Consider the following 22,982-nt stretch of genomic DNA (forward strand, 5'->3'; position numbering starts at 1 on the left):
GCTGAAGTGCGTCATTTCCACTAGAAATAATGGACTGCCATTGGTCAGTAAAACAGACAGCTCCGCTCCCAACTCTGAGTCAGTTAATTAAACTTGTGTGAAAAATTGGAATATGGCTTAAAACATTTGTGAATAAAGCAGCGTTTCCATCCCATGTGTTCGAGAGAACAAAATCATCACTTCCTGGGAAACTGGTGCAAAATATCAGTAATAAAAATATAAGTTTCTTCAATTGGGCTCTTTTCTCCTCCATCATAAATGAGTTGGTCTCAGAGCATCAGATGAAGCACAATAAACGCTGTTGTAAGAAAAAATGATGAGGACGCTGAAGATCTTGATGAAGAAGTTGATTGCAGCGTAGCAGTGACAAAGTACACGTAGCACCTTGGGTTCATCGGAGTCGGAACGAACCCAGAACATCCAAATCTCAAACCTTTTATCCTGTTACAGTTTACCGCTCTTCATGTAAATGTAGTTGCTCATGTATTAACAGCGGTGGTCTGTATGTTAATGAAGTTGTGACACACCCCATTGTCTGAGATGGTTCCCACTGTCCCACACCTATTCCCATTCTACAGTTGATGACCATTTGGTCAGGATGTGATCAACCCAAATGGTGCAGAAACAACATAACTGTTGACTTTCTTCTCTGTGATAATTAAGCCATTTTGAGGATGAACTCATTCTAAAATATATTTTGGAGTGGAATCTGGGTCGAGGCAGACTACAGTTTTTTTACACTGTCATGTGATCTTGCGTTCGGATGCTGGTGTTTGGGAACACAATCGTGTGAGACGCTTCTGGAGGGAATTAAACCAAATCATTCTGATGACAGACTTTGACTCGGGCGTTTCAGAACCACCAAACCAACATTTGAGATGCTGCGTTGTGATTGGTCCACTGGTTAGTCCAGTTATCCAATCACAGCCTCTGCTGAGGCAAAGTCACATGAGTTTATTGTAACGCATCGAGGGATTTATTCAGTAAATGTGTTTCCAATATAGTTTATGCATGTCTTGTTATCGGAAGAATTGAGGGCGCAAGTCTTTTATTCACATTTTAAGATTTCATGCCTATCTTGATGTTTCCATCCAGCGCTCTTTTATATTGCAAAATTCACATTAAAAGTGTATGGATAGAAACGCAGCTAGAGTGAGAGTGTCGGGCTGATGGAGTGATGGTGAAACAAACTTCAGATGACTCTGAATATGAAGAAAGTATTTAACAATCCAAAACTATTACACACTTCAGCTTGACTGCGTAGTTCAACTGCTGTTATAAATACATGATAATAGTGGAAGTGGAAGATTCATTGTTTTAACTTTCAGATGAGTTTGTCTGCTAAAGATTCATTCAGCGGATTGTGCTGTGAAGTGTTTGCTCTCTATCGTATGTGTGTGTGTGTGTGTTTAGACATGCTCCGGGTTGAACCTGTGTGGACCTGCACACATTCCTCCCACATTATCCACCAGAACAGAACAACAGCACAGAGTTAGGATGGAAATATCACCATGTGTTCATTACTTCATGGTTGTGCTCATAAACTCTGATAATGAAGAGCAGCACAGCGACGGAGCAGACAGACGAGAGGTGTGTTTCTCAACATCCTCAGGCTACAGATGAGTCTCAGCAAACACAATCAAACAAGCACACTACAAATCACAGTCAAGAATAAACACACAGTTTCTCAGGGCTGGAGAGCTTATGTAGCATTAGTTCACGCTCATTATAATGAGTTCAGATACATTAGTGTGTGATTCAATCACACCAGACTGTGATTGAATCATGATGAAATCTAAATCTCCTCACACCAGTGAATTTTCTCTTACACTCAACATAAATTACAACATTTATTTGGTGATCTGATTGTAGTAGTGTGTGTATGTTGTTTTGTCATGCACTGAAGACGATGAAGCTGTTTTTCAAACCCCTGCTGGCTGGTGAAGGAACTGCAGGGGGTTTGTAAGTTCATGAAAAGCTAATATTTAATTCAATAATTATTATTTATCATTCTGAATGTGGGCCCCAGCTTGGTTAAGGTGATCACTCATGTGGGCCCCATGAGGTTTTTGTGTGTAGCTCACCTTGGCCCCATTATTAGCACCCATTTGGGACCCAACTGAGCCCATATAATGAACATCTAAATGGGCAGCCCTGTCATGTGCCACTATAGGCTGACATACACGGGGCCCATGTGGAGCCGATGGACAGCCCAAGTGACAGCCCATCAAAAACCCACATGTTGGCTGGGTTATGAACAAACGTTCTTCCAGTAATGTTAATAGAATGTTCGTTCAGCATTATCTGGTCTTTAATAATGTTCTCAAAACGTTAGCACAAAAACATCATTCATGGAGCATTTTTTCTGAAATATTTAGTTTCTCTAACATTTTTTAATTGTTACTAGTTTCAGAACGTTTATAGAACATTCGGAAGTAATGTTCCCATAATGTTTGAAGAATGATAAAAATGGAACGTTCCCTTAACATTCATTTAACCCAGAATTTTTTTTAAACACTTTAAAAACAGGATGTTTTGAACGTTTAGAGAACATTCAGAAATAATGTTTCATAACTTGATGGGAACGTTAGCAAAACATTCTTAGAACTTTTGCAGGCTGGGTATGTGATAGAAATGAAAATATAATGTGTTTTTTACAGCAAGTTCATCTTGAACCTTCACTGATAGTGTTTGATGAAACATGCTACAGAAACACACACTGGTGTCAAGAGACACTGACTTCCAGAGGAAATCGCTTGGACTGAAGGAGAAATAAAGTAATTTGGGTCGCTGTGTGAGAAAATGTACGTGTGGTGCGAGCGTGAGAACAGCGTCAGTCATGTGATTGTGGTCAGCCCTGCGTTCAGTGATGATTCTTGCCATATAACCCACTGCTGTATGTAGACTGAGAGTTTTGCACAACAAGGTTAGAATCTGACAAAGATTAGAATCAGAGATTTTTCAGATGTTTCTGTGATATTAACGTCAACGTGTTCAACAAGAGCAGTTAGTTTTGATTAGTCGTGTCTAATGTAAAGAATTGTTTTGCATTTTTCAAAAAGTTTGTTTTACAATTGCAAACTAAGTGTAAAGCAGATAATGTGCCTGCAGTATTTCAGACTTGGTCTGAAGATTAGATACATGAGTGAGTGGTTTCATTGAGTGGGCCTCAAGGACCACATTTAGCATGTAAGCATTTAAAAAAAACAACAAAAAAAAACAACCTGTAAAGCTCAAAATATAACTGAAATTTTCAGGCTGAATGTTTAGATCCAAACACAAGAGGGCAGCAGATCACCACTCGATCCTTACTTAGTGTTGTTTAAAAATCATCTTTCAAATTCTGTTAATAACAGTTCAACAAAAAGTACAAGCAAAAATAAACAAAATACATTAAAAATATATCATCGTTGTCCAATACTTGGTTCAAGCATCAATGGCTCATGTAGACAATTCAGTATATTTTCAAATATATATTAACCAACATCTCAGAAGCATGAGCCATGTGCAGTCCAGTGTGTGTTAAACCCAGTGAAATACTTGAATAATTTTACCTGATTACTTTAATATTATTTTACGGGATTTGTACTTTACTCAAGTGAAATTTAAACTGAATAATTGTAATTTTTCTTAATTACATTTCTGAAGCAAACAAACAAACAAACAAAACAGTAGCCTATATTTTACTCTTACTTAAATTTACATTTTACTTCACTCCTGCAAATTATTTTTATTTGATAAGTACTAGTTTAATTTTGCAGCAGTGTTCAGAGGTTTTACGATCATGTCTTTATTATCCAACCAGGTATTTGGGGATATTTAGTCTAGCTGAGCAATATACAGCAACAATATGGTTCTGGAAGTAAAAACACAATTCAAACAATTCACAAAGAAAATACATTTAAAAATAGAACTTTCAACTTTACAACTCTAAATCTGCAAAACAATCCTCATAAAGTATAACATCACTGATATAGTGTTTGTCAGTATCATAATCTGGTGCTTCATGTTTTGTTTTGATTAATCTGCTCAAATCTAGATTAGTGTGGCTAACTAATAGAGAGCAAGTCTACAACTGCAGAATGGAGTGTAGACTGTGATCTGTTTACGCTGTTTCTTGAGAGATTATGTGGACAATACCACTAATTACTACTTACAAACTGGAAGCATTTTCTGACTGCATAAACCTCCAATCCCACAAACTGTGTCAGCACTAACATGGCATTTTCTTTGTAAATGAATCATAACTGAAGCAATCCTCCTACCATCATTCTTGCTATTCTGTGAAAGCACTTGTAAAGGTCTCACGGTAGAAGCACCTTAAACATTTCAATCCACAAGTTTTATTTCAAAGGTATTTCATTGAGGTGAATGTTTGGATGAGGATTCATCAGGTGTTCTTGCTTCTCATCAGCAATACTTTTATATACAACTAGGGTTGCAGTAGATGAACAGTGTCAGATTCTCCATGTCTGATGATTGATTGGTGTGTTTTGATGGGAGTTACTCTCTGACCTGCCGTCTGTGAATGTCAACACTGAAGAGCATTTCACATTTCTTCAGGCCTCACTGTATTTGAACGTCATACCGCGAAGGCTCAAGGTGGAGGATCATCAGACCAAGGCGAAGATGACGACGAAGAAGTCCAAAGCGGATCCAATCAGCAGGGCAGAACCACTGAGGGAGGAGCTGAGGTGCTGAAGCGGTGGAGAGGCCGAGGAACTGGATGGCTTTGGCAGAGGAGGATGGAGAGGGAGGCTGGGCAGGACCATCTTCGACAAGGGAGACTTGGAGCTGGGTGGAACCAGCAGAGACTGGAGACCTTGAAACAATTCATCATCCAGCTCAGTTCAGTGGAGACCCAGCTTATTGCACGCGCTTCAGTGATGGGAGTGTGGCCGGGGCTCCAATCCATATTGTCGAACTCCACTAAAATTCCCGCACTGATGGACTCACGCACCTGGAGCCAGGGTGATCAACAGAGATAATGGCAGTTGAACCTCATGAAATATGCCAAGAACACATCCAGGTCATACACTCACCGGCCACTTTATTAGTTACGCCTTGCTAGTATCGTGTCAGACCCCCTTTTGCCTTCAGAACTGCTTTAATTCTTCAAGGTGCTGGGCTGCACATCCATGATGCGAATCTCCCGTTCCTCCACATCCCAAAGCTGCTCTATTGGATTGAGGTCTGGTGAATGTCGAGGCCGTTTGAGTTTAGGGAACTCATTGTCATGGTAAAGAAACCAGTTTAAGATGATTTTAGATTTGTGACATGCGTGTTATCCTGCTAGAAATATCCATCAGAAGAGGGTACACTGTGGTCATAAAGGGATGACGTGGTCAGCAACAATACTCAGGTCGGCTGTGGCGTTTAAACAATCCTCAGTTGGGAATAAGAGGCCCAAAGTGTGTCAAGAAAATATCCCTCACACCATTACACCAGCAGCAGCATGAACCGCTGATACAAGGCAGGATTGATCAATGCTTTCATGATGTTTACACCAAATTCTGACCCTCCCAACTGAATGTCGCAGCAGAAATCAAGACTCATCAGACCAGGCAACGTTATTCCAATCTTCTGTTGTCCAGTTCTGGTGAGTCCGTGTGAATTGTAGCCTCAGTTTGCTGTTCTCAGCTGACAGGACAGGCATCCTTCTGCTGCTGTAGCTCATCTGCTTCAAGGTTGGACGAGTGGTTATTTGAGTTACTGTTGCCTTTCTATCAGCTCGAACAATAGACTGTAAAGAAAGATGTCTCCACTTCCTTCCACTGTAAACAAACAAATCCAAAATATCCCAGAAACGGTCCTGGCCGGTTACGTCGTTTGGAGCCCAAGTCTGTGCAGTATCATCTCCCCATCTATGCATTGAATTAACAAATGTTTGTTTGGACTTTCCAGCTTCCACAGACTCCAGAGAGACCATGAGGCTTTCCACAGCATCTCTCAGCTCTCCGTGTTGAGTTTTTTTCCACTCAACAGAGTCAGAATGGGTCTCTTCAGACCGTTTAGACTTGTGTGGTCTCTGCATGTGGGCCAAAGATGTCACCTTCATCCCACAAACACCTACTGAGAGACAGCAGTCACAGCGTCTGGTCAAACTCGTGCGACCGCCAGTCAGATTTCAGCCTCGGCTTGAACTATGCCAGCGCTGAAAGAAGGTTTTTACTTCACCCACAGGAGAGTTTCTGGAAACACTAGATCACACTGGCTCCCTGTGTGCTGGAGGCTCAACATGTTTATGTTAATTTGAGGTTTGCATTTATGTATGCAGACGCTCTATGTATATGTGGACGCTCTGAGTGTATATATGACTGTGAGCGTCACTTACATGCTGCATGCTGACAGGAGAATCATTCAGATGTACAATAGTGTCTCATGTGAAGAACATCTGACTGCGCTACAAAATCCAGAGTATGTTATGTTGTCCTCAGATCATGTGTGTTGTTGAGAAGAGTGAGCTGCTGCTTTACAAAGTGATCAGATGCATCATTTTAAGAAAAAAGCTGAAAAACCCCACAGACACACACTGAAAGAGGAATCAGAGTCACATATACAGACCAGAAGATCAGGAGCAACTCTTCACACACCAGACAGGAATAAAACACCTAGAAACACCCCAAAACACACACGGCACTGCATATTAAGCACCCAGAGATCCCTCTAGTCTTTCTTTTAAGAAGTTTTAATGAAAAAAGAAAAAAATAACCTATAAAACTTTTTTCATGATTTTTTTCACCATTTATATTGCAATAAACACTCCATAAAGGCGTGTTGAAGTTTTTGTGGTCATATATTATTGGTCTCTTGGCTGTTTCTTTGTCCATTTGATTGTCAGTTTGAGAAGAAGCTGTTAAAATGCTCAAGTTTCATTTTGTTGAATGCATCTGTACTTTTTCCACATTTTCTGTGATTTTAAATCTGCTGTGATGGACTGGCCATCCATCTGTCCGGGGTGTTTCCCCATCGACAGCCTGAGACACTGGGATGGATGGATGAACTTTAAATCTGTCATCTTTCCATAAGTTTAACCCTTCCATGGCACATATTAAACCTTCATGTCTCTCTCACAATGCAGATCTGGATCCTTCACAGTGCTTTTCATTGCTTGAGGTTTCCTTGCCAAGCAACCAAGAGTTTCTTTGCATTCTGAAAGTCAAAGAATGAAAAATGAATGAAAACGAATGGCATGTTTTTGTATTTTATACTGTGTTTGTTGGATCAGATTATTCACCAAGAGTTAATCAACTACAGTTAGACGTATTGATGCATTAGCCAGTAGCTGGACTGATGGAGGAAAAGGAAAACACACAACAACCACAGACATTTGGCCAGTTTCCATCCCAGCGGCTCCTCTTACCCACTTTCCCCAGGGCCGTCTGGATCTCAGCAATATGTTTCTCATTGTGCTTCTGTGCTTGCTCTGTTCTTCTGTTCCTTACGTCTATAAAGCCACCAAAATAACCTCCGATTCCTCCAGACAGGAGACGGGAGAAACTGGCATACAGACGGCTTCATTTCACATATATGTGTATTAAAGCTCATGTCTGGACGTTTCCACATTCTCTGTGTTTGATGAGAATGAACAGTATGACACAATGCTGACGGCAGAGAGGAACGTCAAGATGTGAGTTATGATGTTTTGAAATCAATGCTTCCCCAGCTAACAAAATAAGTTGTAAGAACATTTTGCAAATGTTCCCATTGAGTTATGAAAACATTATTTCTGAATGTTCTTTGAATGTTTTAAAAATGTCCAGTTTTTAAACGTTTTTAAAACGTTTTTTCTTGGTTATTTGAACGTTAAGGAAACATTCCATTTTTATCATTCTACAAGCATTATCGGAATGTTACTTTTGAATGTTCTCTGAATGTTCTGAAATGAGTAGTGTCATTTAAAAAATGTTAGACGAACAGCCATCCAAAATTTTTCAGAAAAAAAATTTGAGAACATTATTAAAGACCAGATAACTCTGCATTAACATTATATTAATGTTGCTGGAAGAACATTTGTTCATAACTTTGAGAGAACCTTGCCAGAACGTTTCCTGTTAGCTGGGAATATTTTGTTCTGTAGCAATAAGAACATTTGGATGAAAGTTTCCCATGTGAAGTCAAAATCTTCCTACTTTTTTTTCTTGGTGGAAAGCTCATAATAGTCTTCACAGATGTTAGAAATCTCTTTTCTTTTATTTTAATTTAATTACAAAATAGTGATGACATTCTTTCATCTCTCTGTCACATAATTTGTAAAACAAGTAAACCCCAAACATTACTAATACAAACTGGTTAAAACCTGAAGCACAAGGACAAATTAAAGCATCACTGATTTCCATGATGTTTCCCGCTGGACCCTGATGAAGTTGAAGGATGATCTCAGATCAGTAAGAGCGATCTGATCCACTCATGCGTCAGTCAATGGGCCTGATCATCATACGCACAGACTTCATGGAGTAAAAACCACCTCCGTAATCGGCCCAGAAGATGCCATCCTGAAACCTGCTGCGATACACTCCTCCTGAATACCACACGCCATTCAGATTGGTCTGACCGCAGGCGTTGTACCACCAGCCGCCCTTGTGGAAATTAGCACAGTTCCCTGAAAGACAGTAAAGAACCATAATCAATGAGGCAAACAGCACTGTCTAAATGACAAATGGACTGAAGCTGTCAGCATTGGTGTGGGCATTTCACTCATAAATGTGCTTTAGTCTCGCTTTATATCATAAAATGACCTCTCGAGCTTCACAAACACGAGACCAGAAGGCCACACCAGACAAAAATACTGAGGAAGAACATCATTTTTTGCAGTGTTATCCTCCTGTTTGGATGTACTTTGTGAAACTGAATGAACAGTGAAGCATGGATCTCAATGAGCCAGGGTTTATAATGACACCATCTCGCGTGTGAAAGCACCTGAGAAGGCATCGTTGTCGTGGTCCAGCGTAGTGAACTGTTTGCCGTTGTGGCTGGTTAAAGAGTCGCCAGCGTTGCCCTGGTACGTGCCCAGACGCAGACGGTACGACTGACTCTCTGGCTCCAGGTGGAAGCTGCTGTACGCCGCGTAAACCTTTTTACCCATCCAGTCCTCCAGCTCCACCAGCAGCTTGTAGTCCTCCTGCTTGCCCAGGTTGTAGATGTTTTCCAGACCCAGCCAATGTTCGCCATCCACGCTGCCAAAGCCTTTCTGGAGAAAAAAGGAAAAGAGAGCTGAACACAGGCAATCACTGGACGCTGTTTTCATTACCGTCACACTGGGCTTTGAAACACTGGACAGGCTTCTTTGAACAACTGAGCTGATGATGGATGTTTAAGATATCACCAGACTTACACTGCTGATTTCAGCTCATACTATGAATTATTATTATTTCATGAAGTGAATAAGCATGCACGAGTTCAGTTACAACTCAAACACACCTGAAGCAGCTCGTCAAGCGCTGGAAAGTGTGTTACGTTGAGGTTTAAGAGACTTCACTGTGTGTTTGTGGGGCTCGAGACGAAAGGACCGCTGGCACACGGGCACAAGCGCAATCAAAACAAACAGACGTGAGCAATCCCGGGAACGAGATCCAGCTGTTTATCTTTAATCTTATGCCTCTCCAAGACACGTTCACCAACAGTCTGATTCTCTGACAGCCTCTAATGATCGTGTGAATCGCAGCTCAGAAAGACGTGATCCAGTTCAAGCAATTATTGTTCTGTATAACTTTACCAATATATTCAAAAGACTTGCACTTATACTTCTGAAAAGCACAGTGTGCTCTGATTGGTCGGCTGGAGCAGTGTAATTGGTGTTTGGGAAATGCCCCCTTACCATAACCGCCAGTTTCAACACACTACTAACTAACTCAACCAGGTCCCGCCCCTTTATTCTGCGTATGAATTATTTAAATGAAGAATATTGTGAAGAAAACTCAAGATGGAGGCGTTTCAGAAACACTGACACTGATATAGAGAAGAACTCCCGCTGGAGGGACTTTGGAACTTTTTCAACATTACACACTAAAGACAGATGAACATGGAGAAAAGCAGAATATGGCCTCTTTAATGTTAATTACCAGTGTTGTTAACTCTGAGGGTTCTCCACCTCTAGTTTTGTATTCCTGGACAATTAATCTGTTACAGAATCATTCAAAAGAGCGTTTTCATTGGTGAATTAGCCATCGCTATACCTTATAGCTGTCCCAGTTTCTGAAGAAGTTGACCGATCCGTCCTTCCTCCTTTGGATAAGCGTCCAGCCGCCTCTGTCCACGTCGTGCTCACACCAGGCCTCTACAGGCTTCTCCGTCCCGTCCGGCTTCAGCAGATACGTCCCGCTGGTGCTGTGTCCAGCCTGCATCACCTGTAAACAGTCCCGGAAGGGACCTCGGGAAACAAGAACACACAAATGAGTGCTGATGAGCAAGGAAGGAGCAGAAATAATGCTCCTCAATACAGTTGAAGTATACAGTATTCAGACGCAGGGTTGGTCTTGGGTGCCTGAAATAACTGCCCAGAGGTGTTTCAAATATAGCCACAGTGAACAGACCTTCCTCAAAAGGGACTTTGTGATGTGATGTGTTTGGTGTGCAAATGAGTGTTTGGGAAGCCATTTTCCACTTTTCAATGCAGTTTACTGATGCTAATAATGTGTCCTAACCAGACGCTATGCGATAAGATTCCAGCAGCAAGCTGTTTGTCTGTCCACACCAGACGTGACACAACCATGAGACCAATCAAAAATCACAGCCAATCAGAAGAGAGTGTGGGCGGAGTCTCTCTGTAAGCGCACTGCACTCGCAACCAAATTAATCTCAAATCTCAAATTCACAAATATTACACAGTAACATTATTAAAAATACATACTGAGTGACTGAAACAATCTCTGTCAAAGAACATTTACAGTTTGAATGTTCTTGTTTCCTTTCATTTATTTTGAGGATCTGAGGTGAATTATTCATGGTCTCTTTCAGTACGGCTATAAATGATATCCAAACTCACATCAGATGCTTTTAACATTAAATGAACAAAGAAAAGACACTTTTGTCGTGTGTCATGTCGTCTGGTTATGGAAATCTCAATCTCCCAGGTGTCAGGTGTGTTTTTCTGTGTAATGAGTTCTTGTTACCCTCCAGACTGACGTTGGCCTGATGAGTTGGCCTGGGACTCCTGTCCTCTGGAACGGGCCAGCCGGGGCTCCTCTGGATCTCATTGGAGAAGCGTGGCACGTACACAGGGATGTTCTCCGGCACCACCTGCACAAGAGGCGGAGGCAGCGGCTCCCGTCTGTGATTCCCGTACACCTGCAGGCATCGGTCCTCCAGAGCGGCGATCAGCAGCGACTGGTTGTTGACCAGCGCGGCCAGCGCGGAGAAGCGCAGCTCCAGCTCGCGGTAGAGGCCGGACAGCCGCAGCGCCTCAGCCGTGCTGTTCAGGATCCGTCCCTCCAGCTGCGCCAGCTCCAGAGAATTGTCCCGCTTGCGGATGATTTCGTGCAGCAGCTGCATGTACAGCTGGGTGACGCGGGAGTTCATGTTGCGCGACTCTTTACGCAAAAGTTTCATTTCATTGACCATGTTTCCATCCACGTCCACGATCAACCGGAGCGTGTCCATTTCACGTCTCTGCTTGGTTAAGATCTCACGGACGTCAGCTACATCCGACTGCGTCACGCGCTCTTTATCGGGCAGAGACGGGCCCTGGCTGGCACAGATCGGCCCTGTGATCTTCTGCTCTGGGACCAAGAACGTGTAAGAGCACTTTTTCGGGGCCCCATCGTCTGTGTCATCTGCAAGCCTCCTCTTTCGGCTCTGGACGGGCCCTCTGGACACGCTTCTGCTCCGTTCACAGGTGAGGACGCAGAGAAGAGCGCAGAAGATCCAGGCATGAGGACTCATCGCAGCAGATCCGACGAACAACCCTGAGACAAACACACAACAGAGTCACATGTACAAAAGGAACATTATATTAGCTGTCTTTAACTAGTTAATCAAGACCTAATATCTTCAGTCATTTTGCTTCTCCAGTAAATGTATCTTGATTTAAGAATGTTTAGATATTTGTGCTGGAAAACAAGACAGAAACACTGAGGAAGAACATCATTTTTGCAGTGTAAGAAGCATCAGCGTGATTAACGTCACACAATCAGGTGCGACTCTTCGTTCAGACACAGATGAGGTTTGACAGCATGATCTTCAGTTCTTCACACAACATCTCCTCACAGAAGAACGAAGCTGACAGAATGCAGTGTTAGTGTCTGAGGGGAGGGTTTCTGAGCACACTATATTCCGTCACACGACAGCTCACGGTCAGGTGAGTTTGCTTTCCATCTTATTAGTGGCCCAGTTTTTCCCTTCTCTGCTCATGAAAGGTTTGGTTTCTCATAAGAAACCCAGTGACTCCTTCAGCAGAGGTAGCGTGTTGGTGTCATTCAGGGTAGTTTCAGCGCTGCTTCATTTATACAGTTGAGCTCAAAAGTTTACATTCCCCTTGCAGAATCTAGAAAAATGTTAATCATTTTAACAAATTAAGAAGGATCATAAACCTTCTATTTACATAAACTATTAAACTATTTCACAACTATTTCAAGTCCACAAGACAAAAAATAGCTGAATTTATTAAAATAACCCTATTCATAAGTTTGTGAACCCTTGATTCTTAACACTGTGTGTGGTTACCTGATGATCTACGACTGTTTGTTTGTTGTGTGATGGTTGTTCATGAGTCTCTTGTTTGCTCTGAGCAGTTAAACTGAGCTCTGTTCTTCAGAAAAAATCTCCAAGTCCTGCAGATTCTTCAGTTTTCCAGCATCTTCTGTATATTTGAACCCTTTCCAGCAGTGACTGAATGATTTTGAGATCCATCTTTTCACACTGAGGACAACTGAGGGACTCAAACACAACTATTAAAAAAGGTTCAAACATTCACTGATGCTCCAGAAGGAAACATGATGCATTGAGAGTCAGGGGTGAAAACTTTTTTTTATTTTGTTTAAAGAACATATTTTTTCATTTAGTTCTGCCCTTTGGAAGCTACAAAAGATACTTACATGTTTCCCAGAAGACAAAAAAAAGTACAATTTATTCTGTTCATCCAATTCAAAAAGTTTTCACCCCCCCGACTTGTTTCCTTCTGGAGCACCAATGAATGTTTGAACCTTTTTTAATAGTTGTGTTTGAGTCTCAGAATCTCAGAATCATACAGATGCTGGAAAACTGAAGGATCTGCAGGAGCTGGAGGATTTTTCTGAAGAACAGAGCTCAGTTTAACTGCTCAAGACAAACAAGAGACTCATGAACAACCATCACACAACAAACAAACAGTCGTGGATCATCAGGTAACCACACACAGTATTAAGAATCAATGGGATGTAAACTTTTGAACGGGTTTATTTTTATAAATTCTGCTATTTTTTTGTCTTGTGGACTTTATGTAAACAACTGTTATGTGAAATAGTTTATTAAGGACTGTACTAAATAAAAAATAACATGCAATTTTCATGATCCTTCTTATTTTGTTAAAATGATTCACATTTTTCTAGATTCTGCAAGGGGAATGTAAACTTTTGAGCTCAACTGTACTTGCTTTCTAAATGTCAGTGATGATTTTAATGCAGCTTTACTTAGAAATGAGGAATATGACACTAAAGCCAGTGTTTTCACTGTGTTTGTCAGTATTGCTGGCAGCGTGTGGTGTGAAGGATTGTCTGTGCAGGAAAAGAGAGAAAACGAAGTATCTGCATGTGTTTGTCATGAGCAGAGCTGCAGCTTTAAGTAGAGCCTGGCATGACCTGTGAGTTCAGTCACAATAATACAAACACTGATTTATTCCAGCGGTTTGGTGAGAACACTCAGGACTGGCTGCTTTAGTATTTTCCATCACGAAAACGGCTTTGGCAGCGTGTGCTCTTTCACAATGTCCAGAAAACAGAACGAGGGAGGAAAGGGATCTGTTGCCATCATGAGTCAATGAAAATAAATTACCTAAGATTTTCTTCGAAAATGTAGTTCTCTGTGCTGTCACAGGGATGGAAAGTCTCAACAGCACAATCATTTGAGATGGTCTGGAACTCAATTTCTGCTGAATTAAAGAAGCACTTGAGAATAAATCCTCACTGGTGAAGCATAAAGGAGGTTTGGGATTGTGTGGATGCAGAGACTCAGGATATATGAGCTGGATATTATAAAACTATGATCTGAATTATTCACAGAATTCACCATGAACAAATCACTGACACTTTTCTGACTTGTATTGTTTACATTGTTTGAATAGAAATAAAAAACCCTGTGAGAATATGGAAAATGAAGTATGATTCTACCAAAAAAAAAAAGAAAAAAGAAAAAGTTTTGCACGTCACTTTTTGTTAAATTCAACAATCCTATTAATTCTGCATAAACATTTTCAGATTTGTCAGGAGTGAATTACTCTACATTTACAGCCATGAAGTTCATCTGAATGTGAAAATGATTGTCTGATGAGAAACATGTAAAGTTTGTTCATGCATTAGCAGATTCAAAACCAGGATGGAAAAAGTTACTCACAGTAACAGAATTTGAGAACTAGATGAAAAATCTGCAAGGTCTCGCTGGAAAAATCCCAGTTGGATAAAGTTACATCCGTCTGAAGCCGGTTCAAGACTTGTTTTTAAACTCACACAAGACCTAATAGTTGCTTTTATTCTGGTTTCTGAGGATCATGTGATGAAGTGACAGTTTGTCCTTCAGCAGAGCGTCTTACAGCATAAAGACTCACATCTAATATATATAGTTTTTCAGGAGGCGTGAGATGAACGGATAGTCTGACAGCTGCTCTCCAAACATCCACAACACATAAAGGGAAATCCACATCAAGACTTGTGAACGTTTCTCTAAGTCTACACAAATTTGGACTCGACTTTATAGCGTGTATTATAGTGCATAAATGTTCTTTAGTATTTTTATTCTCTTTTCTAATTATTACAGCCATCCATGAACTATGAATCACAACTTCACTGTCATGCAGTCCAAAACGAATAAAAGCTTGTAAATTGGTAAATGTTTATGTTAGTTTTTAAATGTCTTTGTCTGTGACAAAAACAACAGAAATCTCAACAGACCGTCAGAGTAAAAGCAGCAGGAATCATGCAGTCACTGACCTCTGTGTTCGTTCTGAGAGGACTGAAGATCCTCCGTCTGCTGGAGTCCGTCCTTCTGCTGATGAGCGGCTGACTCTCGCTCCTACACTGCTCTGTGTGTGTGAGTGTGTGTGTGTGTGTGTGTGTGTGTGTGTGTGTGAGTGAGTGTGTGTGTGTGTGTGTGTGTGTGTGTGTGAGTGAGTGTGTGTGTGTGAGTGAGTGAGTGAGTGTGTGTGTGTGTGTGTGTGTGAGTGTGTGTGTGTGAGTGTGTGTGTGTGTGGTGTGTGTGTGTGTGTGTGAGTGTGAGTGTGTGTGTGTGTGTGTGTGTGTGTGTGTGTGAGTGTGAGTGTGTGTGTGTGTGTGTGTGTGTGCGAGTGTGTGTGAGTGTGTGTGTGTGTGCGAGTGTGTGTGAGTGAGTGTGTGTGTGTGAGTGTGTGTGTGTGTGTGTGTGTGTGTGAGTGAGTGAGTGTGTGTGTGTGTGTGTGTGTGTGTGTGTGTGAGTGTGTGTGTGTGTGTGTGTGTGTGTGTGTGTGTGTGTGTGTGTGTGAGTGTGTGTGTGTGAGTGTGAGTGTGTGAGTGTGTGTGTGTGTGTGCGAGTGTGTGTGAGTGAGTGTGTGTGTGTGTGTGTGTGTGAGTGTGAGTGTGAAATCACACCACTGACAAGAATCTGGCCACAGAAGTGAGGAAGAAACTGATGTATTTTGACTGATCGCTTGTTTCTGCCATGGAATAAAAAAATAAAAAAGCTGAATGTGACTCTTTTTTCACAGTTCTGTATTGCTTGTAATTCTGAGTTTGTACCTAAAATCAGAATTGCAAGAAAAAAAGGATAGCGAGTTTTAAACTTGGAATTGTGAGAAGAAAGTCAGAACTGTGAAATCTTGTTACATGATCTTTCTGTTTTACTTCTGTTAGTTCTGGTTTTCTTGTTCATTAGTTGTCATGGTTTCTAGAATGTTGCCATGTGTTTCCATAGTTACTCATTTGTTAATTGATTAACTCCCCCTGTTCCTTGTTTTCTTCATATATAAATGTATATATATATCCCTCATTTTCAGTTGTTTCTTGGTCCATTAGTTGGATGTGATATTCCTGCGTGTTCCTGTGCTCCTGTGTGTTTTTAATTTTGGCTCAAGTTGATAATAAGTGACTGCTGAATATCATGAAGCTAATCATCGTTTCATCATTGTTCCAGACAGTGACAGGATCCCATCAGATCCCTCAGTATTCACACTTTCAGCCCCTCGTCACGTGTCTGGCATCACTCCTCTCACAGCTAATGAACTTCAGGATGAGCTCGCAGAAGATTCTTGTTACTTCAGATCACAGAATCAAAAAGAAGCTCCAGTGGAGGCGCAGTGAGCAGTTTTTACAGCACAACAGCTCAGATTTACCCCACATTCTGTTTTCTGAAACGCTAGACTGTGCGCAAATACACTCATTTTAATTAATGATCCGTGTTTATATCTCTGTTTAGACCTCATCACTCAATCAGCTGCAGCGCCCTCTGCTGGCACAGATGTGTGATGATCCTACTGTCAGCTTTCATTTATTTCAGTATCTGTTTATTCTGACACCTTCAGTTTAAACTTACAAATCTGTATTTTTGTAACAGCAAAAACTCTTCATGAAATCTTCATGTTATTATATTGTGTCAAGGAGTTGAAGTTGCTAAGTTTTATTAGCTGCTTTCACACATTAAACTGATTTCCGGTAAAAACACAGATCTGCTGTTGACACAAGCAGCGGCTGTCAGTCGAGGAGAGGAGAAGAAATACATGCAGTTTATCTAAATATAAAATGTGTAGGCCGATAAATAAATTGTAGGAAATTTAGGGAAGAAAGAAAATAACTTGCTTTAGCCAAAACTGGAAGGAATGGGATCTTAAAGACCTACTAGAATCAGGAAATAATCAGATTTAAGTTATTAGGGCATTAGTTGAATATTTACATGAAACTGGAAAATGTATAAGGATAAATAAAGCCATGTTTTACACACTCTAATACACTAGGTGGCGGTGTGAACAGTGTGATGTTCTGTAACCCGCCAAGAAACGAGCAGAAGAAGAAGAACACGTCCTCGCGCAGCTTCCGGTGTCACTATGGCGGCTCACGCGAGTGAACTCGAGATAGCCAAGAAGAATTTAACTGATGCTATCGGAGATAATGTCAAACAGTGAGTATTAATGAGCGATTAAACCTTCAGTCCACTGCTGTATCATCATCATCATCTTCCTCCAGTGACCGCTGCTCGATACTAACGTGTTTCAGAATGACGGATAGTTTTATAAACAACTCTTTTCTTTTGTCTTCAGATGATTCACTGTGGTTTAATGACAGGGTTTGAATATTCGCATTTCTGCCATTAACTGAGCCGCAAACTTTGTTTTGAAGATAATTTCAGCACTTTCAGGACATTTCGATTTAAAGTTTGTAAATCTCACGTTGACTGTTATTTGATAATTAATGTAAATGTAATTTCACTGCTTACACTGGCTGATAATCTAGTTGAAAACTGTTTATTCTCGTTATTATCGATTCAGAATGAATTACACTGACTGTGATTGTAGTTCCAGTCTGAGTCACTGCACACCAAACAATAAAATCAATATTTTATGTTTATTCTTTTAATTATTTGGTGAGGTGTAAGAAGCCAGATAAATAAGAGAGAAAAAGAAAATCATGCTTTGGTAGATCATAACTGTACCATAAAAACTCAAAATGGACAAAGATGAAATTTTGACAAAGTTGAAATTCATAAAATTATGAATTTATGATATACTGAGTTATAAATATGAGATAAAGTCGAAATTATGGCATAAAAAGTCATAAGTTTGACTGTCATTATGTTGAAATTATAAAAAATTGACATTCTAAGTCATTATGAGATCGAAAAGTTTGACTTTCCGTGTCATAATCATAATCGTGACTTAGTATGTCATTTTCGACGTGTGTCATAGTTATGATTTACAGAAGCATGTTTTTCCCCTCATGTGGTGATCCGTGTCGTTCACACTGATGTTTCTCGTGTGTGTCTCTCGTTCTCAGTTACTGGGCCAATTTAAAGCTGTGGTTCAAGCAGAAGATCAGCAAGGAGGAGTTTGACCTGGAGGCGCGCCGTCTGCTGGCCCAGGACAACGGTAAGGTCACGCGTGTGGTCTGTAGGGCTCGAGCTGACCTCACAGACTGCAGCTGACGCTCATGTGTTTCCCTCCTCAGTCCATGTTCACAATGACTTCCTGCTGGCCATCCTCACGCGCTGCCAGATCATCGTCTCCACCTCAGGTACTGCAGTGTGACTGCTCAGCGTTTGCCCATCAGGTGTCTGCTGTGCTTGATGAAGGTGTGTGTGTGTGTGTGTGTGTGTGCACAGAGGGCGCGGGGTCGCTGCAGTGGACCGGAGGATCCGCATCTAAACCAGGCAAACCCAGCCGAGGCAAGAAGAAGTTTCCCTCCGTCCGGCAGAAATTCGATGTTAGTTCTGTTTGCTCACTCGTTCACACATACACATTTCACTTAGTGAAGGGAAGTGATATTGTGCATAAAGGTGTTGAACCCTCATGATATGAATTTATTCTCATATTCACACTGATATTTGCATGAACGTAATGTGGCTGTCCACATATTTTACTGTTGAGATTTTGTGTTTCATCTTATTTTCAATGCTTCTATTTTTTTATTGCTTGTAGTACAAAAGTAATTTTATAAAAACTACTCCTATGGATAATTTTAGTTTTAAATAAGTTAAAAATAGTAAAGTGTGCTTAATTTCTTAAGTGATTTATATAATACAGATTGTTTCAAAGCAGCTTCACAGTGATAAACAGGATAATAACAGAGTTAATGAAGCAAACTTCATCAAATATGAGACAAATTCAGTTTCAGCTGTAAAGCAGAAGACAAGAGTGTCGTTATTCAGATCAAGTTTTCTCATCAGAGTTTGTTTCTACCGTAGAATAAAAAAAAAAGACATTTGTGACTTTTTTTCACAATTTCTCAAAAGTCGGAATTGTGAGATATAAACTGAATTACGAGGAAATAAGGTGAAATTGTGAAAAACTCGCAATCATGAGAAAAACATCGGAATTGCGAGGAAAAAAGTTGGAATTGCGAGATATAAATGCGTAATCATAAGAAAAAAGTCAGAATTGTGAGATATAAACTGGCAATTGTGAGGGGAAAAATATGGGAATTGTGGGATATAAACTCAATTGTGAGAAAAAAGTCGGAATTGTGAGATAAATGCGTAATCATAAGAAAAAAGTCGGAATTGTGAGGAAAAACTTGATAGGAAAAACTGGGAATTGTGAGATATAAACTGCCAATTGTGAGGGGGGAAAAAGTGGGAATTGTGGGATTTAAACTCAATTGTGAGAAAAAAGTTGGAATTGTGAGATATAAACTGGCAATTGTGAGGGGAAAAATATGGGAATTGTGGGATATAAACTCAATTGTGAGAAAAAAGTCGGAATTGTGAGATAAATGCGTAATCATAAGAAAAAAGTCGGAATTGTGAGGAAAAACTTGATAGGAAAAACTGGGAATTGTGAGATATAAACTGCCAATTGTGAGGGGGAAAAAGTGGGAATTGCAGGATTTAAACTCAATTGTGTGAAAAAAGTCGGAATTGTGAGAGATAAACTGAATTACGAGGAAATAAGCGAAATTGTGAAACTTGCAATCATGAGAAAAACATTGGAATTGTGAGGGAAAAAAGTTGGAATCGTGAGATAAATGCGTAATCATAAGAAAAAAGTCGGAATTGAGAGGAAAAACTTGATAGGAAAAAGTCGGAATTGTGAGATATAAACTGCCAATTGTGAGGGGGGAAAAAAGTGGGAATTGTGGGATTTAAACTCAATTGTGAGAAAAAAGTTGGAATTGCGAGATATAAACTGGCAATTGTGAGGGGGAAAAAGTGGGAATTGCGGGATATAAACTCAATTGTGAGAAAAAAGTCGGAATTGTGAGATATAAACTGGCAATTGTGAGGGGAAAAAAGTGGGAATTGCGGGATATAAACTCAATTGTGAGAAAAAAGTCGGAATTGTGAGATATAAACTGAATTACGAGGAAATAAGCGAAATTGTGAAACTTGCAATCATGAGAAAAACATTGGAATTGCGAGGGGAAAAAGTTGGAATTGTGAGATAAATGCGTAATCATAAGAAAAAAGTCAGAATTGTGAGGAAAAACTTGATAGGAAAAAGTCGGAATTGTGAGAGATAAACTGGCAATTGTGAGGGGGAAAAAAGTGGGAATTGTGGGATATAAACTTAATTGTGTGAAAAAAGTCGGAATTGCGAGATATAAACTGGCAATTGTGAGGGGGAAAAAAGTGGGAATTGCGGGATATAAACTCAATTGTGAGAAAAAAGTTGGAATTGCGAGATATAAACTGGCAATTGTGAGGGGAAAAAAGTGGGAATTGCGGGATTTAAACTCAATTGTGAGAAAAAAGTCGGAATTGTGAGAGATAAACTGCCAATTGTGAGGGGAAAAAAGTGGGAAGTGCGGGATTTAAACTCAATTGTGAGAAAAAAGTCGGAATTGTGAGATATAAACTGGCAATTGTGAAGGGAAAAAAGTGGGAAGTGCTGTATTACTGTATTAATATCAGGATGTTTTATGTTGTTATAGTCATGAGGAGGAAGACAATGTAGTGTTTCTTGTTGATAATAAGTCACCTTTATTTATTTAACCTTTATTAAAATAACCTCAAAGCAAACACGTGCTGGTGTAGAGTAGTGTCCTGTCAGTCTGAGCATGTTTGTGATGATCCCTGTGCTGCAGCACCGCTTCCAGCCCCAGAACCCCCTGCAGGCGGCGCAGACCTTCAGCCCGCGAGAGGCGGAGGACGAGGAGCTGCGGCTGAGCGCTCAGACACTGCTGCTGCCCACCAGAGGACAGATGGAGGCGCGCATGATGGTCAGCGCCTTCGAGATGGGCCTGGACAACGTGAGCGAGGACGCCGTCAGCAGCCTGCTGTGTGCGCTGGAGGTCAGCAGACATAACTCATACGTTCAGATCTGACTGTCACAGTGCTTTCAGCCCGATATCAACAGACCCAAAAATATGAAATTATACTTTGTGTAAAGAAAATAAAGCCTCTTTTAGGCGCATTGTGATTTTCATGTTTTAAGGAAGAATGTATTGTCATTAAAACAGTTGTTCTTCCTCTCCTGCAGGTCCATCTGAAGGACATCATCACAGCGCTGGTCTCGCGGAGGAAAGCCTACCGTCTGCGCGACGGACACTTCCAGTACGCTTTCGGCAGTGACGTCACGCCGCGGCCGTACCTGAAGAACAGCCTGCCGGCCTATCACAGCGTCACAGAATGGCACGTCACCTTCCTCTACTCAGGCACAGCTTTACCGCACACAGTGATGAACACCTGCAGACATTATCTCACTGACTGACATGATGAGTTCCCTCGTGTTAATGTATTGTGTTTATGGCAGCCCTCCGCCGAGCGCATCACTTCCTGCCGGCCCTCCTCCTCAGGTGTCCCCGGACGATGCGGAGCAGCAGGCCGCTCTCCTGCTGGCGTGTTCGGGTGACAGTGTCCCGCCGCCGCTGCCGCCCATCAGCGTCTACGACCTGCTGGAAGCCCTACAGGTGAGAGATCGCATAAAAAAGGTGGAAGGAAACGCTAAGATGTGCAACAATTGTAGAAACGAACTTAAAAACACATGCGCTCAGTTGAAGCAGATAAATGTTTTATCCGATAAGAAGACACGCACATAAACTACAATGGAAACGCGTTTGCTGAATAAATCCTTCAATGCGCAACAAAAATGCGTCAGTTGTTCGATGGAAAACACCATTCCCTCCAGAAGCGTCTCACACGATTGCGTTCCAAACACCAGTCTTCACGTCCAAAGAAATGATTTGATCTTTCAGACTTGTTGTGTGTAGTTAGTGAACTGAGATTCTGACGCTCTGTTGTGTCTGCGGGCAGGTCCAGCGCAGGGTGATGCCGTCCCACAGCATGTACGCGCTGAACATGGAGCGGATCCTGGCGCGGCTCTGGCATCCCAGTCATGAGGAGCTGGAGCAGGACCGGATCCACCGGCAGCACCTCGCCAGCAGAGACGGCCTGATGGTCAGCTGAGAGACGGCTGTGTGTGTGTGTGTGTGTGTGTCTGTGTGTGTGTGTGTCTGTGTGTGTGTGTGTCTGTGTGTGTGTGTGTCTGTGTGTGTGTGTCTGTGTGTGTGTGTCTGTGTGTGTGTGTGTGTGTGTGTGTGTGTGTGTGTGAGGACGTCCATCACGGCACCATGTACAGCAGAGGTCAAGATCACACACTCAGTGTAGAGGAGAGAGGAAGATCATCATCCAGAGACTCTTACATCACTGACGCTGATGGGTCTGTCCTTCACGAGCCCCATCACATGATTATTTTGAATATTTCTGGGCATTTTTTGTTTGCAGTCAATATGATTTTGTAAATATTTGTTCCCTAGTTTTTGTATGTAAGTTCAGCACATCTGTGTGTTTTTATATCTCTAAATAAAGCGCAGGTTTCTGTTCTCATGAATTCCTTGTGGACTGATGAAGCACATCTTTCGAGTCACTGAATGAATATTAACTCACTGAAAGTGAAGGATTGAAGAGAATCTCTTACAGAAGACTTTCAGACTGCAGTCTGGGGAAAGAGTTAGAGAAAAACAGTAAATAAGATTAAATACTGTACCTGTCACAAGTTTGAAAATGACTTTTTAATGTTTTTGAAAAGTCTTTTTTGTATTGGTTTCATCAAAAAATACAGAAAAAAATCAGTAATATTGTAGAAATTATTACAATTTAAAATAATGATTTTCCATTTTAATATACTTTAAAGAGTAATTTATTCCTGTGATCAAAGCTGAATGTTCAGCATCATTACT

The 22,982-nt window shown here is 41.0% G+C and overlaps 2 protein-coding genes across 3 annotated transcripts; one reads left to right on the top strand and one right to left on the bottom strand.

The window, feature by feature from the left end:
• Nucleotides 1-8,174: 8,174 nt before the first annotated feature.
• Nucleotides 8,175-15,277, bottom strand: angptl1b (angiopoietin-like 1b). Of its 2 annotated transcripts, none has more exons than XM_051880179.1 (5): nt 15,117-15,277; nt 11,112-11,903; nt 10,176-10,369; nt 8,920-9,190; nt 8,175-8,602 (listed from the first exon to the last, which is right to left on the bottom strand). In XM_051880179.1, exons 2-5 carry the CDS (start codon nt 11,878-11,880, stop codon nt 8,415-8,417), a joined length of 1,422 nt encoding a protein of 473 aa, XP_051736139.1. In that variant the 5' UTR covers nt 11,881-11,903; nt 15,117-15,277; the 3' UTR covers nt 8,175-8,414. The 2 variants fall into 2 exon arrangements, with proteins under 2 accessions (XP_051736139.1, XP_051736148.1); XM_051880188.1 differs by lacking the exon at nt 15,117-15,277 and adding an exon at nt 14,524-14,859.
• A 1,826-nt stretch (nt 15,278-17,103) lies between these two features.
• tada1 (transcriptional adaptor 1) lies at nt 17,104-22,633 on the top strand. Its single transcript, XM_051880243.1, has 8 exons — nt 17,104-17,271; nt 18,144-18,235; nt 18,315-18,380; nt 18,469-18,569; nt 20,889-21,095; nt 21,284-21,435; nt 21,557-21,713; nt 22,057-22,633. The coding sequence occupies exons 1-8, from the start codon at nt 17,198-17,200 to the stop codon at nt 22,207-22,209; spliced, it is 1,002 nt and encodes a 333-aa protein (XP_051736203.1). The 5' UTR covers nt 17,104-17,197; the 3' UTR covers nt 22,210-22,633.
• The last annotated feature ends 349 nt before the right edge of the window (nt 22,634-22,982 follow it).

The sequence above is a fragment of the Ctenopharyngodon idella genome, chromosome 2 (genome assembly GCF_019924925.1).
Source record: "Ctenopharyngodon idella isolate HZGC_01 chromosome 2, HZGC01, whole genome shotgun sequence".
Classification (NCBI taxonomy): domain Eukaryota; kingdom Metazoa; phylum Chordata; class Actinopteri; order Cypriniformes; family Xenocyprididae; genus Ctenopharyngodon; species Ctenopharyngodon idella.